This window comes from Abramis brama (genome assembly GCF_963993115.1).
Source record: "Abramis brama genome assembly, chromosome: 11".
Lineage (NCBI taxonomy): Eukaryota > Metazoa > Chordata > Actinopteri > Cypriniformes > Leuciscidae > Abramis > Abramis brama.
The window spans coordinates 19,074,418-19,092,477 of NC_139973.1; the positions used below are offsets into that span (position 1 = coordinate 19,074,418).

The following is an 18,060-nucleotide window of genomic DNA, read 5'->3' on the forward strand; positions in this document are numbered from 1 at the left end:
CAGTTAAGGGATTAATGCTTAAATGAAAGTCTACATTACTGGGGCTAGCCTGAAACAAATGAAAATCAGTATCAACCTGCACTTAGAATCATATCTTGGGATAAAAGATATGTGACTATAAAAAAGCATTACAGAAGCCAACGAGTGACCTCAGAGGGGTTTGGGCATCAATATATGCAGTTATGCTAGTCCAGCCATAAAGTCATATGTAAAGCCTCAAACAGACAGAAGCTAAAACCTTAATTTGATATGTGAAACATGAACAGGGGCCCAAGTTAATGACTAGAACTTGGCAAATAGTAAAGTTAAATGGCTTAGGCAGAAACTTGGCTTGTTTAGTTCAAGACAAGAATCTCAATGCACAAAAGAAAAGTTTAGTAGTGCAGAAGTCAAACTGAGAACAGTCATGAAACATCCAACTTCAGACAGAAATGAATACCAAAGAGAAACATGTTGAGTTTCATGAAGTTTATTAAAACACTTAAATTCACTTGACCAGGTTAACTTGTCCACTAGACACCACAGTTTGCCCACTAGAGATGGTCTTGACGTGCACGTGTCTTCCTGTAAAAAGTGGTAGAAGCATGATGGGCATTTAAATAAATTCTCAGTTCCTGAAGTCAACTTACAGCAAGCACTCACTTTTCCTAGCACAACTTTGCTCACAGGAGCCAGAGGAGGGATGGCACACCTCTGTACTACAGTGGATGAAGACCTAACAGAGGGGGAAAGGGTTAAGCCATAGAATTCAATGTAAAAAGCACTAATATTAAGGGTTGCGGTAAGGCTGCAGAGCATACGGTTTCCTGCAGAGGAGCCAGTGATGCTGGATCTACAAATGTGAACATCTTCACAACAAAGCGTTTGTAGTGGGTCGGGAACTGAAGACCAGATGATCCAGCCACTGGAACCAATATGGTCAGGTAACGATCATCCTGGTAAGGGCATCTGAAAGGCAAAGAGGCAGTCAGAAATGCCTTACAGCACACTAGATGGATAAAGACTGGCCTTACTCACCCATCAACCAGAAGATCCCATTGGGGTAGACTGAGTGGACTGGGGGTTGATGTCGCCCAGCAATGTCCCAGTATCAGGACAATGTTGGGGTCGGTCCTCCCCAAAATGTGCACCTCAACATACACAGGCTCCCGCAGGACTTTTGTAACTGGATAATCAGCATCACTGTAGTAGGACGTGTACGCCTCATCCCCTGAGGAAGAATGCAGTGTTTAAATAGAAACTGGAGTTTTAGAAAGGCTTTAGGCATACTTGGGACCAACACTTACCTTCTGCACAGCCTTTGGTGACACATTGACCATTTGCCAGTCTAAGCTCCACCCTGAGGGGTCCAGGAGCAGCTACTGGTGGAGGTGGAGGAACAGTGTTGACCTCCACAACCAGAGCTTCCACAGAGGTACCAGAGTACCTACACTGGAAGAGAAGCCTGGACAACAAACAGTGAGCTTGTAGCATTTGTCCAAGAATCACATTTATGATAAAGCATACATCACTTACTCAAAGTGGCTGTCCCTTGTAATGGAACCAAGTGGTCCGATACCCACTTCATATGAGGAGGTCATTCTGTTTTCATACACCACATATCCACTGTCCTCCTGCAAATAGTAACATTGTTAGCATCCAAACCATTCTAAGCCATGCAGAACAAAACCACAAGCAGCTACTTACCATCATGCTTGTGCCACATGCAGTGACAGGGAACTGGTATATAGCAAAGAAAGGTGTGGATCCCACAGGACTGCAAGCTGGATCACTTCCACCCAGCAGACGGACTGAATCCAGGCTCAATCGAGGCAGCGTAACATCTCTAGCCACCACTACCACAAACTGACCATCTCTTATACACTGGACAGTCACTGGAACGAGTTACAAGAGCAGGTTATTGCTGAGGATCAGTTTAACATGAATGCCTCTACATGGACTATACTCTTACCTGCCTTCCCATAGTAACACTGCTGTCCATTAAAGCAGCAGTTGATAGCAGCACACTCAGCACCACTGATACTAGGTGGTCCACATTGAATCTGCTCATAATCAGCTACAGTACATTTGTCAAGGGGCTCTGCCTGTGCCACTGGCTGCTTAGGCTGAAACTGCTGAGGAAACTGTTGACTAGCTTGCTGTTGAACTGACTGAGGAAACCATTGACTAGCTTGCTGTTGAACCTGCTCAGGAAACTGTTGACTAGCTTGCTGTTGAAATGGCTTTTGAACCTGCTGAGGAAACTGACTAGCTTCCTGTTGAACTGGCTTTTGAACCTGCTGAGGAAACCATTGACTAGCTTGCTGTTGAACCTGCTGAGGAAGCTGTTGACTAGCAGCTTGCTGTTGAACCTGCTGAGGAAACCATTGACTAGCTTGCTGTTGAACCTGCTGAGGAAACTGTTGACTTGCAGCTTGCTGTTGAACTGGCTTTTGAACCTGCTGAGGAAACCATTGACTAGCTTGCTGTTGAACCTGCTGAGGAAACTGTTGACTAGCAGCTTGCTGTTGAACTGGCTTTTGAACCTGCTGAGGAAACCATTGACTAGCTTGCTGTTGAACCTGCTGAGGAAACTGTTGACTAGCTGCTTGCTGTTGAACTGGCTTTTGAATCTGCTGAGGAAACCATTGACTAGATTGCTGTTGAACTGGCTTTTGAAACCGCTGGTCAGTTTGCTGGAACATCAGAGCTTGAGGATTCTGGGGCAGATCACTCCACTTTGGAACAGCATGACTGAACGCACAGAACCAAACACAGAGTGCCAGAGACTGAACAGCACACCAACTTCCTGCCATTGTTCAACAGCTAGTCACACTGTTGAGGTGCTGCTCTTTGGTCTTTTTGTACTCAGACTTTGGCTAATTAATGATAATCCCTCCCTCTTCATTAACAGTCATGATTCTCCAGACTTGCACGAGTGGGAGTTTATGCAACTAGGCAATTCTATTGTTTCTTAAAAGTCAATTTTTCCCTTTTGAACATACATAAAACCACATTGAGCTGAATTCAGAATAGTATGCTAGTACTATTTCTGCCATTCTGAATTCAGCCTTTTTTATATTAGATGTTTTAGCTATTCTGGGTTGTTTTTCTTCTTTGAAACACATCATAGTGTTCTTATGGCAACAGGCCTACGTTAAGAAAGTTTAAAGGGATACTTCACCTCTGGAACGATGAATGTGTATTTAAAATGGGTCATTTATGTAGTAAAAATGTGAAATTATTTTTGAATTTGGAGCCTTCTGTACTGAGAAAAGCCAGAAAATTTATTTTCTGGATGGAAGACAACAACTCCCAGAACGCACTTGCTTCGCTGCCCTATGAGGCCACTCCCAAGCCACACCTACCGGTAAGAGAGCGCAGTCAGAGCCCGTCTACGGAGAGCCTGCGCACTCCCTATTAAGTCCTATTGTACCGAATTTTGGTTGTAGTTCCACCAGAGTTCCACTTGGGGCGATCGCCCATGAGTGCAAAATGAATGGGAGTCTATGGGGCTAGACGGCTAAATTTGTCTCTTTGACCCGATTGCCGTTGAGAAATCTCAGATTTGATTGTAGGTTTTGCAATTTCAACATCATGGTTTATATGTCGAAAGTTGAATGAACGAGTACTTATGTCCTTTCGATTTCTTACAGGTTGAGTTGTTGTTGCCCATAACACGCTAGCATTCTGCTAATGAACGCTGATTGGTCAGTGAAGGACTGATTACGACCAGAGATACCACTTGATGGCATCGTGGCATCCGAAGCGGGACCAGAAACAAACAAAACAAAAACTCTTCTAGCACGTGTATTTACCTGTGTCAGCTGTGTTGTCAATGCCTCGAGAGAAAAGAAAGTGCAGAGCGCGAAAGCATCAAAGCAACTGAAGGATTGCCGTAAAGCAGTATCTCTGGTCGTACGATGTGTATGACGTCATTGACACTTTAAAAGACTTTTTAAAGCCAATAAGTGAATCTAACACCCAGCGATGTGTAATTTCTTTGCATCTCCTTTCGAATACAACATTCAAATTACTAGACAAAAAATTATATCCTGAGAAAAGTGGATTTTGATGGGTATAGCGCCATTCATTCTGCACTCGCCTGCGAGCGCCCCCGCATGGACAGAGACGTGTTACTGCAGCCAGTCCAGAAACCGGAAGTAACCAGAGAGTGCCAATTCTCTTCCTATTAGACATTCTCTGGCGCAGTTAAACAACTAGGCTAGGCCTAGTTGTTTAACTTGTTGTTGACTCAAAACTTAAAAGACGCTGTTTTATCGTGAGTCTCCGTGACGAGTCTGCCCGGGATTTCGAGATCGCCCAAAATGTCCGGGATTCGGCTTTTGCGTTCTACAGTCGCCATTCATTATGTTTACTGTGGCGAGCAGGACGAGGCTGAGGGGCGCGGGAGAACGGCGTGAGGCCGGTGGCGTGATTACTGATGAGCGACACCGGTCTTGTAGGCTATCTCTCACAGAGAAGCGAGAATTTTCTTAGCAATGCTAAAACGCACATCAACCGATCACTTGTTTAGCGTTCATGTAAACACTACATTCAGATTCACCAATCGGAATGAATTCAGTTAGATTGAAACAAAAGGTGTGCATGTAAACAATAAATGGCGACTGTAGAAAGCAAAAGCCAAATCCCGGACATTTTGGACGATCTCGACGGCCGGAAAAAAAGAGGATGGTAACCCCTATTCAGCTTTCTCCACAGAACAAGAGCCTGATAGCTTAGCTTCCAAAAAAAGATGGCTGACACTATTTGTACATTCTGTGAGTGAGATCCCACCCCCTATGGGCGGGTTGAAAACATGCGGAACTAGCACTGGCTGTAGTTTCTAGCCTCTGGCCAAAAAGTCCTCCGATGATGCAAAATGACGTTTTTTGCCTCATCGGAGGATTTTTTCCAGACAAAAAATACATAAATCTCTCGTCTCAGGGGGATATGAGGGAGGGAAGCACAGTAATTTGAAAATACTACAGGTTTTCTACTGATACAAAGCTTAATACTGAAGTATCCCTTTAAAGGGGTCATATAATGGTACATGCACTTTTACAAGTTGATTGTACTGAAATGTGTGTTGGCAGTGCCTGTACACAACCATCATAAAATGATAAAAATCCATCCAGTGTTTTTTTTTAAATCTTCTTATATGTTTCCTCCTGTCTCAAATCAAGCTGTTCGATATTGTGACGTCACAATATCGACGCCCCTCCCACGATGGCTGATTGACAGCAGCGTTTCAAACACAGACCCGCCCTCGCGCCCTCGTGAGCGAGCTGTCAATCATAGCACGCGCCGACCGGCGCGTTCATTGTTGATCGCTGGAGTGCTGAGCAGAATGGCGTCTAACGATTGTGGTGTTCTGTTCTTGGGTGTAATAACGAACACAGCAGTCATATTGATGATGTTTCTAAATCCGTACAGCTGAAGACGCAGTGGCTGAGTTTGTTTTCGAAGGGAATATTCCCCACGATCAACGTCAATGCTGTCATGTTTGCGCGAATCATTTCACCAGACTGTTTTAACGTTACAAACGAGGGTCAGTATAAAGCTGTTTTTGCTAAGAAGCTGCTCCAGAAAAAAGGATCAGTACCAACTATTCGTGTTCCTGCTGAACCTCCAGAAGAACAAGTGAGTGTAACGTTTTATAGACCTTTATATTAATCTTTATATTAATCTTTGCAAATAGCTTGCACGCTTCACAATGAATGTGGCTATTTTTACACTCAGGGTACATTATGGCATGTTTTCTATGTACGACGTTCTCAATATAATTCATAATCCCACGTTTATAATGAACAACGCGTTATGTTTTTTGTATTATTTAAACGGTGTACGTACAGAACAGAGGGGCGGGGTGAGCAAAGCTCATTATCATTTAAAGACACATGCACTGAAACGGCGTGCTGAAAACAGAGCTGTTTTTGACCAGGTAAAATGAGTGTTTTCTTACAATACTAATGAGAATTTTTAATTAAAGTATATTACAAACTTTTAATTTAGACCCTAAAGAATCATATTAGCTTGTACAAAAATGACATTGACCCCTTTAAAGGAGTATCGGCCAATTTGTCAATAAAAGTCAATACCCATATTGGCCTACTTGCTTGAAATTTTGAAAGTATATTATCTTAAAAGAAGTATACTAATAGCACACTTGAATGAACTTCTTTATGCAATGAATTTGCAAGTTCAAAGTTCAACTTGAATCCTTGAATCCCCTTACACGTCCCTCATGTGAAAATCCATTTTGTCTGCAGAATTTTGCCGCAAAATGGTAATAATGTAAATATGCACCCTATGTCATGAGAATGTAGAATTCCACAGTGTGTGAAATACTGTGATATATAGCATTGTTTGTGGCTGGATGAGTGTAAACTGATGGCAGTAGAACAGCATGCTGGGTCAGTCAGAATGTGGCATAAGAACCTCTGACCTACTCCGTTAGTTTGTCTGGACAACCTCTTTTTGGCTTTTATTCACAGTAGTGGCAGAGAGGAAAGTGGGAAAATGGGAATGGGTCATGAGCCAAGTCGGATTCGAACTCGGATTCGGTCCCTTAAGCCAACCACTGTGCGCTACCTACTGCACAAAAGCTAAAAAAATAAAAATCATCTCCTACAAAACACAGCAACACTGTGATAAAATAGATTTTTTACAAACACTTTCCAGCTTTGTCTGGTGTTGACTTGTTGTGTTAGCTCTGTTCTGTGAGATTGGGTAGATCAGCCTGGTTAGAGAGACATTGCTTTTGCTCCACTGTGGCATCTATATCAAGCTTTCTTTGCGGGAGGATATGGACGTGGGTGTTAAAACAATTGGACAAAATGGCCTTAACACGATTAGAGCCTCTTCTTTCTTTAATCAAAGCACACACACATGGGGCACAAAGGGAAACAGAGAAAATGTGATTCTCCGCTGAAACTCCGTAGCCTCTGTTCTCTGGCTTAGCTTTACCAGCTGTCCCCTATGCTGAAAATGAGGCGACACACAGGATTTCAATGCCTCTTTCACTTTTAAACTATAGAAAGGCTCTCACTATGTTCATTCCAAATGGAGTCTGGTATACAGTAAGATGTCTGATCTTAGCAGCTGTATGACTGGAGTGTTGATGGATTAGGAAAGCTACAAACTTGATAAATAGGTGCAAGTGATCTTAAAATACGAAATATTTGGTAAGGTGTGACACAGTCAAAAGTATGTAATACTAAGCCACTTTTGTCCAAAGCAAATTACCTTGCATTCAAAATAATTTCATGCATTCCTTCGGAATTGAACCCATGACCTTAGCATGCTAGCACCATGCTACACTACTGTTTGAGCTACACAAACACCTTGTCGCTATAATGCAGAGATCACCAATAAGCAAAACTCGGAATCCATTCTCCAAACTGCTTGTCCTATGTATAGTTGCAGGTATGCTTGAGTCTATCACAACTCATAGCGATGTGGATATGTTTTACAGGCTCTACAATTCGGCAGTCCAGTCAAGTCATGTCACATTTATTTATAGCAATAGATTTTATTTATACTGCTTAAAAGTATACAGCTTTAATAAACATGAACAAACAGTTTCAGTTTTGCTTTCAATTATAATTGCAACTTCAATTTCTACTATAAAGCAGCTGTCTAGTGTGTTCATGTTTGACCTCACTGGACTGAACAGAAGAAATGAACTGGAGATGGTTCAAAGGTCTTTACCAGCCATGAGTGAACTTTTCCAGAACGTTTGGTTTTACAAGTTTTTGAACTCCTGAAATTAACTCCAAAAGTCCAACATTATTTTGGCCTGATTTTGTTTGAAGTTCTGTCACACCAGTTCATTCTTTGCTTTCGCTTGAAGTATGTCGGGGCCTTTACAGCATCTGGTATTGCAGGCGGTCTCCCATCCAAATTCTAACCAAGCCAAACCTTGCTTAGCTTTTGAGATCAGGTGAGATTAGATGTGCCCACTGGACCATGAACCACTGCTATTAAACTATTATTAATACAAAACTAGCACTTTTTGGCTACACAAAATGGTTAAACAAACTTTACATTGCAAAGTTGAAACAGAAACTACACGTGAAGTAACATATAACCATGACATGGATGGAGCGTTTATACTTTTTGATGCAATAAAGAGAAAGCCAGAATGCAGATTTCACACTTGATTTATTGATTTTTACTCTTGTGGTATTGTGGCTGCCAACCTAAAATTTACAATTAATTATAGGCCGTTCTGCCCAGCAAACACAGAACGTTGGCACAACGTAGCCAACCTTCTAACAACATGGCCAAAAGGTTGCTATAACTACGTTGTGTGGTGAAGGTTGTTACAGCGTTGTCACAATGTTGACATTAAACCACCGTTCAGGGCCATTGCTAAAGGTTGTGCCAACGGTGTCTGGACAACCACTGGACTACATATGTAGGCGACTCGTCACTGCCCTGAAGCGGGAAAATCAGCCTTTTAAATTCCAACCACCTGTTGTTGGGCTCATTGTGATCTCATTCATCATCGAGCAAGGATATGTGAGTATTGCGTTTAGCCTACCTCAGCTATCAAACACAACCTACAACTTTAATTTCTAATGTGATTAATGTAGCATCGCTCGCACTGTTTAGTTTTCGTTTGATTTTTCCGCTATTTAGTCTCATTCGTTTCTTTGCAACTCTGGATTTGTGGATGTTTTCCCCGGTGACACCTGCTTTCGGCTACTGTCCGCCATACAGACCCGGTTTTGTTCATTAAATGTTCTGATCTGCCTTTGCTTTTTATGTTTTATTTATTATACTTAAAATAAATTTGTATATTCGTTTATTTCTTTTTTTCACAAATGTATGACTTTTGGAAGTGCAATTTGATTATATGCAGTTTTAATAAAGTTGAATTAACGAAACCTTCTGTCATTTTTACTAGGGATGTCCCGATCAGGTTTTTTTGCCCTCGAGTCCGAGTCCGAGTCATTTGATTTTGAGTATCTACCGATACCGAGTCCCGATCCGATACTTCTATAATACATAAAAAAAGAATAAAGAAGAGCAAAAAACAGATCCAGGATGTTCAATGCCAACTTATCCATTATAGAGTAGGCTACTCTGTCTGTACACAACCCGCGGTTCAGCCGCGCGTGACAAACGCTGCCAGTGTGAAAGCAAAACGCGCGTGTCCTGCTCCTGCTCACCATACGCACTGCTCCTGCGCTGCTTACGCTCTGTTAACGCGTGCAGTGTAAAACCAGCGTAACTCTGTGGCACCGCATAACTATAGATGTGTTAAAAAAATAGTGAGAATATATATACATATATATCCGAGTCCTGATCGGGAGGTAACGTCCGATTCCGATCGAGTCTGAAACCACGTGATCGGGCCCGATTTCCGATCACGTGATCGGATCGGGACATCCCTAATTTTTACTCTTCAAAGTGTAGGCTACACTTGCAGGTGTTGATAGCCCCATTAAATAATAATATAGATAAACAATAAACGATAAAAAGTATATAATTATCTAACAAAATACACCATATAAAAATTGTCAGAACATCATCTCTCAGTTGCTGAATGTCGCGCAACAACGTTGCTACAGCCCTGTCACGTCTTACAATTCTACGTTGTTACAATGTTGCAAGCCCGTAGACAGCGACGTTGCCATAGCAGAAATGCAACGTGCCAGAGACGTTGCCACAACGTAAATGTGTTTGCTGGGTGGACCCTCATTTTAGAAATCTCTAAACAACATACTGACTGCTGAAACATTGTGAGTTATGATTGTTTAAAAATACAAAATAAAATTGACCTTTTGGAACTTCAGTTGAATACCCATGCTATATTTCATTGCTGTGGATGTTCAAAGCTGATCATTTTGCCTGAAATCTTGTCTTTCTATTGTCCATAACTTTGCCCTTGTGATCTTTATTGTTTATTCAGTAGAGAGATGGTTTTTTTGACATCTTTACTATGCATTTTGGCCCTCCACATTTCAGTGCATGCAGGTCCGAGAGGAAGCTTTACTGAAGCCCAATAAGAACAGTGACATAATGTTGGATTCCCATCTGTAATTTGATAGCCGAATGAAAGGAGTATACCTGGAAGGGCACAAAGCGTTTAAAGATGGCTGTAGCTGGCCCACTTGCCCTTGCCCTTAGTCTAACATTCAAGGGGAGAAGAGTATCCCTTTGTTATCATCCTTCTCTCGCTTGCAATTATCACCCTCTCCACTTCCCCCTGCCCCGCGGAGCCCAAGAGCTGAGCCGGCTGAAGACGAAGAATAGCTACATTTATAATTTTTTTTTTTTACTCTCTCTCTCTCTCTCTCTCTCTCTCTCTCTCTCTCTCTCTCTCTCTCTCTCTCTCTCCATAGATTAATTTTCCAGGAAGCCCTGTCACTGCCCATACAGGGAGGGTGAGGGAGAGAGAGAGAAGGAGAAAGAGAGAGTAGAAAATGAGGGGAGGGGAGAGATTGGGGCTATGGAGCAAAAGCCTTTTCGCATTCCTTTTTCCCCTTCTTTTTTTTCTTTGACAGATCATTTTCATACGGGGTATCAGGGGGTCTGGCCGATAATTGGCATGCAGATTGCTACTGATGGCGTCCTGCAACAGAAGAAAAGAGCCGGCTAGTTAGAATAATGAGCCAGCCGTTCTGATGGATGGCCGAGAGAGGAGGTCATACAAAATGTTTCAGACACAATCCAAACCCTGTTCCCCTCCCCTCACCTCCGCACAAGCGTCGCCAATATCCCTACTTCTCCCTTAAAGAGACGCTCTTTTTTGCCTGATATTACATTATTGCTCTCCAATCTCTCGCTCTCTCTCATTCTCCCTCTCTTCCTCACACTTTACTTTACTTAGATCCACCTCTACTTCCTTATGCTTGCTTTCCTCTTCCAGCTTTTAGCTCACATACTTCTTTTTGTTTAAAATAGCTTCACTTCAAGGCCTTGATGTCAACAATATGAACAGATGTGTTCAATATGAATAAACCGCAGTGTGTATACAGCCAGGTTATAGTCATGTTCGATAATGCCATGCCATTTAAAGCATGTTTAAAGCATCTGAAACGTCCCCTGTGTTTGGCAATTAATTGATGGCGTTAAGTGGCTTCTTCAGTTCCAGAGAAAAGGATGCTTAGTAAGAAATTCTCTCTTCATTAATTTTCCAGATGTTACATCGAGGGTTAAAAATAAGGCTTTATACTGTCATTTCTAAAGGGTGGACAAAAGGCTGCCATATCAAAACATTCCTTGTATGTTTAGATTCTCCTTTAGATGTGTATAATGTAGCACATTAGATGCATAGCTAAATGTTTACATCCTTGTTAAGGAGTGCACTTGATGTGAATAACACCAAAGCTATTTCACTCAATGACTAAGAAAGGAAAGGCATATTAATATTTGTCTAGCCCGTATAAATTCAGTTGTTGCATGGAAAGATGGCTGATATTCCTTAGTAATCTGGCCAGTATGTCTTCATAAACATAAAATACTGTATAAATAGAGTATGCATACAGTATACACTACTGTTTAAAATTTGGGGGTCAGTAAGATCTTTAAAATGTTTTAAAAGTAATAAAAGTCTCTTTATGTTCACCAAGGATGTATTTGCTCTATTTGAACTATCAATAATACAGTGAAAAAAGAAATATTGTGAAATATTATTACATTTTCAAATAGCCTAACTGTTTTATATTATATTTGTATTTATTTGTATTTACTTATTTTTTTATTAATATTTTTGTGGAAAATGTGATGCATTTTCAGGATTCTTTGGTAAATAAAAAGAATAGCATTTATTTGAAAGGAATCTTTTGTAACATTATAAATGTAATTTGCTGTATTTACTATTATTACTTTTCGAAAGGTAGTGTAATATACAGTAATATGTATGAAATAACATTCATATAGGCCTATATTGTATATATTTAATATATTAAATGTCTAATATTTGGCAGAAACTTATTATTATTAATATTATTATATAGCAAATAGCTCCTCCTGAAAGAACTTGTATTCAAAATCAGTATTGTTTTTATAATTTTTAAATTAAGTACATAGGTGACCTTTGTCTATAATTCGGATTTGACTAAATCTCAAGCTGAAACGCCCGCTCAGGGTTTCATTGCCATGCCTTGAGGAAAGATTCAGTTCTTTAAAGATAGTTCTCAATAGCACACTGACAAGAGGATTTGGGGTGTTGGGCCTTACAAATATCAACCACCATCAACTTCAGTGTGAACCAGAAACCTGTTCTCCTTTGCAGGCAACAGTAATTATTTTTTGAATGAAGGTAGGTATTGGAATGCTGACGCACCCTGTTTCTGCCTTTGTGTTAAAACCAGAGGCTTTAAACGTTTCTTTTTTTAAATCTCTCCTTTTCTTTCCTTCACTGTTACCTGAGGTCTTAACTCCCATATCTGTAACCACATAACTACTCTAGCTTAACCCCACCCATTGTGTCAATACTTGTCTGTCTCTCTAACTTTAATATGGCTGTTCACTCACAGATCTGTTGGCGATGGTGAAACAACCCCCTGTCATTGCCAATATTTCCCCTCTGCTCTTCTCCATGACTCTTTACCATGATGTCAGAATTGGCCTGGAGGGTGTGGTGAGGCCTAGTAGTTAAAGCTTCTCACACAAAGGAAGCTGTCACATCCACACCGCCCCTTGAATGCCGTCCCTCCTCTCTGATCGCTTCTAATCCCTGCAGCTATACTGATAATTAGCCCGTCCTGTCATCCAGCCAGGCACTGCCTCCTCTCTTTGATCACCTCCAGCACAGGTAATGCAGCAGAGGAAGGCTGATTTAGGCCCTGTCCACACGTACACGGGTATTTTCAAAATCGCAGCTTTTTCTATGCGGTTTGGGCGTTTGTCCACACGCAAACGCAGAATCCGGTCACTGAAACCGATTTTTTTTTAAAACTCCTGCCAGGGTGAAGATTTTTAGAAATCTGGTTGCAGTGTTGTCGTGTAGACGATGAAACCGGAGATTTTGGCTTGTGATGTCGGAACCGGTAATTTTTTTCCAGGCTTCTGATTGGCCAACATGGCTTTACAGTTAGGGTTATATCGCCACCTGTTGGTTTGGAATGCTCTTGACAGCGATTCATTACATTTTCAATTTTTTTTTTAAATGAAGGAGGAAAAACTCCCATGAATGTGTGGACTAGGCCTTAGTGTGGAGGTGTGGAGGACATGCACTTTTAACTCAGGCCCTGTTTAAAGCTGGTATTAGCATTTTGGTCAATCGGATCACAGGTAAATGAGGAAAACACCCGTTTACAACTGGGGGCAGAATTACTAAAAAGGGCAAATTAAAGTGAGCGCAATTTCAAAACAGCGCTGATGGGAGTGGAAAGTTCTGCGTGTGATCTACAGACAACGAGCAAACACAGACTCCATCAGCTAATTTCCATTATGACCAATGCAATCTACCAGGCAGTGTCTGGTATTTAAGACGTGCTTTTTTTGGGCGGTAAATAATGGCGCAAACACCAGTAGCCTACATTGACGAGCGCAAACCTTAAATCACCTTGCGTGATTCATTTAAATACATTCCTCCCATAAATTTTGCACATGAAAGGGAAACCATCGTGGATTCACGTGTTTACGCCTTTTCAGCGCTAATTTTTCACTGAGTGTTTTTAGTAAATCCTGACAGTAGCAGAGGCGGACAGAGTACACAGCTACATTACTTGAGTAAAAGTACAGATACCCCTTGCTAAATTTTACTCAAGTACAAAAGTACTACAGTCAGATGTCTACTTAAGTAAAAGTACTAAAGTACTTGTTTTTAAAAGTACTTGAGTATCAAGAGTACATTTTCTAAATATTGCATTACTACTGCCACAGTGCTTACATTGGTAAACACAGCAAACACTTGAAACGAAAACTATCATTAACTTGTTCAGAAAATTGAAATAGTCTGGCGAGGTGGGGCCACGGCTTGGCATATTCCCGGGATGCAATATTTTTTTTCCCAGGATGGTAGGGGAAGACTCATGAATATTCATTAGGGAAGTCATCCCTGATTGGTCTGATGACCTACCCCTAACCCCACCCCTAAACCTACCCATCACTGGGGGTCTTATGACCTCCATAACCCCGCCCCTAAACCTACTCGTCACTGGGGTTAAGACCAATCAGGGATGACTTCCCTAATGAATATTCATGAGTCTTCCCCTATACCATCCTGGGAAAAAAAATATTGCTCCCGGGATGGACCTGCTGCGTCTTCATCCATTGTTTCGTCCATGGTTTCGTCTCTTATCTAAATCTGACCATGGAGTTGACTTTGGCGGAAAGCTGAAGGTGATTGCTGATAGGCTGTCCCAATCAGTGGCGCCTGCACAATCCAATCACATTTGAGAGGGCAACAACAAATTGAGGGTTTCCGAGATGTTTCTTTTTTCCTTTTTTTTTTTTTAGAAGAAGTAACGGGTACTCACAGTTATGGATAGAAATGTAGTGGAGTAAAGAGTACAATATTTGCCTCTCAAATGTACTTGAGTAAAGTCATGAGTACTCCCCAAAAATGATACTCGAGTAAAGTACAGATCCCTCAAAATTGTACTTAAGTACTGTACCCAAGTAAATGTACTCAGTTACTGTCCGGCTCTGGACAGTAGGTTGCGATGGCCCAGGGGCCCAGGGGCCGTGTTTTAGTCCGTCTCTTTTGTCCACTTCCAACCACTTTTTTTCCTGATTTCTACGAGTGAGGGTAAATATATGAGCTTATTCAGATCTTTTGATTTAATGGAAAAATAAGCTCACGCAATTAATAGCTGAATGCAACCGAAGACGACAGAAAAACAAACGGACAGCGGCAGCTTTTGTTTCTGATCTGACAGCCGCAAGACCAAGCCAAACGCAGTGAGTGCGGGTTAAAAATCAGGAATGGTGAGAGAACATTGTGCTTGGTAAGTTTTTAGTCTTTAGCCAACAAATTTTAAATCGCGTCTGGCTAGCGCGCTTCCCATAATGTTTACGCATTAAGGCAGTAGGTAGTCTTTTGTGGCTGTTCGAAGGCATTGGACCACATGAGCATCTACACTACGAAAGCAATCCAGTCTGATGTGTTTTCGACTACCTCTGGAAGTGGACAAGCTCAAAACGCTTTGACCCAGTTTATAGAGAATTCAGTGGAGGACTGTTGAGGCAGGTAGCAACAAAATCATTTTTTATAAATATGTGATTAAGTCACTAAAGTGTTGGGAAAGATTTTTTTTTTTTTTTTTTTTTTGATTACAGATGTGTATTGATTTCAATGTGTTTGCATTTCAATGAAGTGTGTGGGTTGTAATATTTTATAATGTATTTTTTTTGTTGCATAAAACTAACACTGTCCAGTGTTTTTATATAGATGCAATTGTACAACATGTACTTATGGTAAAATATTAAATATAAAATTATTTTAACACATGATGCTTAATATATTGTTTGGGAGACACATGTACATGGCAAAAATCATACCTGATCAATTATATGGCAAAAGAATGATAGACTATATAAATGTATAAAGGAAATGATAACATGATTATATGCACTATGTATCCAAGTAATGCATTTGTGCAAATAACATATAAATCACATTGCATGTTCACAAGATTTTCCTTAAGATTTTTGCATCTTTAATTTTTCAGAGACCAGAAGCTATTTTCCATTGGTCTAAAATCCTCACACACTTATTGGTCACTTGTCATTTAACACAAAATTTACCCAGAGCGATTTAAAGTTCAAAGCATCAACCTTTCCAGTGAGTTACATCACCTTCACTGCTGCAGTTTGCAAGTGCTGTGTATTCAGGATTAGTTGCTAATCGGGATAGTCCAATTTACTGGAAGTTGTGAGTATTGTGATGGAGATGCCAGGGATTGAACCAGGACCTGCAATTTGCGCGCAATGTGCGCTATACCACCAAGCTACATCCTCTTATTAGCATGATTCATATTCCTGAACAAACTCAAACCTGGAAATTTCAGGAAACGCCAACTTTAAAGCCCATCATAAATCCGAGCTGCGCTTTCATCAGCTTTTGCGTAGAGGAAGTGTCCATCCCAGAGGGTCCTCCTCGCTGCAAACATAATCTCTCCCGCACCCCCATCAACGGCAAACAGAAAGGGAACAAATTCACTGTCTCATCCTCATTCTTCCTGTCGTGCCAAGAAGCTGTATACAGTACACTGCAGATCAAAGCCTTAATTGAAAAATAATTATAGGCACTTAATCATGGGAGGCGGTGGGCTAATTGAAGCAAAAACAAGGCAGTGAGTGGAGGCCCTCCGAATCGTAGCAGAAAAAGGATATTGTGTGAGCTCCCGTCTTTAATAAAGCATCGTCTTCAATCCCCCATTGTCTCCCAGATTAAATTGGAGAGGGCTATTAGCAGAGTTAATTGGCTCTCTAATTTAGATCTGGCCAGTCTCAATGCATAACGGATGTGAGTCGCAGCGGCCCGTGATGTGCTCACTCTGTCACACCATATTGCCAGACCTGATTGGTTAATTGCTCTGGAATCAGCAAAAGTTTGTGCCCATCCTTCAATTGCAGGGGACCTCTGCTTTCCTGGAGGAATCTCCACCCTCAACTCCAGTGTGTTGTCAAGTGATTCTTCATTCGTGCGTGATGGAGAGCAGCTCCAGACCGCACTTATGAGTGTGTTTGCAAGTTATTTGGACAATAAAATCCAATTGCCGATCTCTTGAGTGAGTTTACGTTTCCTATTGTAAAGATGAAAATCCACACAGCTTAAATAAATTCACCCTGTGACCTCACTATCCGCGAGACTCTGACCCGGGGGTCAACACATTAAATGCGGCTATCGGTAACAGAGAAAAGGTCTTTATTTTCCACCAGCGTGGAGAACTTAAGCCTGCCGTTTCCAGCACAGATGGGACCATGTCAGTTTCTAGCATCTGTGTTTCCTCTGTGTTAGAACAAAAAACTATTTCAATGTCACTTGAATTTGCCATTTCCCGGTCTTTCCGCGAGAGCCGTGCTGGATGTTGTTTCGTCTGCTTGGTGTTGCGTATTAGTGGATGCTGCTCATTGAAGCTGGGCCCCCGGGCATTCATCTTGGAGGATTTGAAATCCTCTGTCTGTCAGCTGAAAGCGGCAGCACTGGCATTATGGAGCTTCGGGATGGACAGAAGATAAAGAACAAGGACACAGAAGATTGTGAGGAACTATGGATTGACTGTTTCAACACTTATTTCAAGTGTGAAATGTGGGTAAAAATCCTAATTGTCCTCTTCTTGACTGGCCCACATTCAGTGCGAAATCCTCAAGGCCTGTTGAGAAGTACAAACAAACTGTTTCCGCTTGGGGCTTCGGAGAATGAAAAGAGAATGAAAAGAAACACTCTTATCAAGTGCTCTGCAAATTTGTTTCCTGCTGCGATACAAGCCGCTTATTCTGTACATTCTGCGCCCTCTAGTGACAGCTGAGCTGTAATAGCAACTAGGCATCAATCTAGTGGATAGTGAAGAAGAGTTACAGAGGAAGTAAGCCAGGTAACCATGGGTAAAAGGCTGTAAATGGCACCCTATTTGTCACCATTTTCCCTGGAGAGTCTTTCATCTTCGCCAACACTGCACGGCTTGGGTTCTTTTCTCCGAGACTTCGCTAATGGAGGGCCCACAATAATTGCAGCAGCTCAGGCTATCAGAGCTCAGAGGCACAGACAGAATTTAAAGGCCAGAAACCTTTATGTCTCTTTATGAGGATGCAAGCCATTCTAGGTCACGGTGTAAAATAGGACAAACAATCGCCAGGCCGCTGCTGAAAGAGCGGGTAGGAAGGCAGGTTGTGCGTTGCCGGGTGAGAAACGGAGAGGGGTGCGATTCAACATTTAATCTCATTCTGAGATGTATGTGTGCTGATAAGAATGGCAAGGAACCCAACTCTGTTGCCCGAGAGATAAGAACATGCAGCCAGGCTATTGCGGCGACTGTAGCCTGCATGGTCGCTTATTTGGTCAGAACTTAAACCCACCTCACTTGTTGCAAACTATCGTGTTTCACCATCACACATGGCAAACATTACTTTGAAATATTTTCTCATTAGCTACTGTTTTACTTTGCATTGTTA

The 18,060-nt window shown here is 41.5% G+C and overlaps 1 protein-coding gene across 1 annotated transcript; it reads right to left on the bottom strand.

Moving 5' to 3' along the window:
- Positions 1–452: 452 nt before the first annotated feature.
- LOC311091950 (zona pellucida sperm-binding protein 4-like) lies at positions 453–2,816 on the bottom strand. Its single transcript, XM_084128123.1, has 8 exons — positions 1,952–2,816; positions 1,687–1,874; positions 1,516–1,613; positions 1,287–1,444; positions 1,018–1,210; positions 801–948; positions 643–715; positions 453–564 (listed from the first exon to the last, which is right to left on the bottom strand). The coding sequence occupies exons 1-8, from the start codon at positions 2,793–2,795 to the stop codon at positions 488–490; spliced, it is 1,779 nt and encodes a 592-aa protein (XP_083984249.1). The 5' UTR covers positions 2,796–2,816; the 3' UTR covers positions 453–487.
- Positions 2,817–18,060: the final 15,244 nt, after the last annotated feature.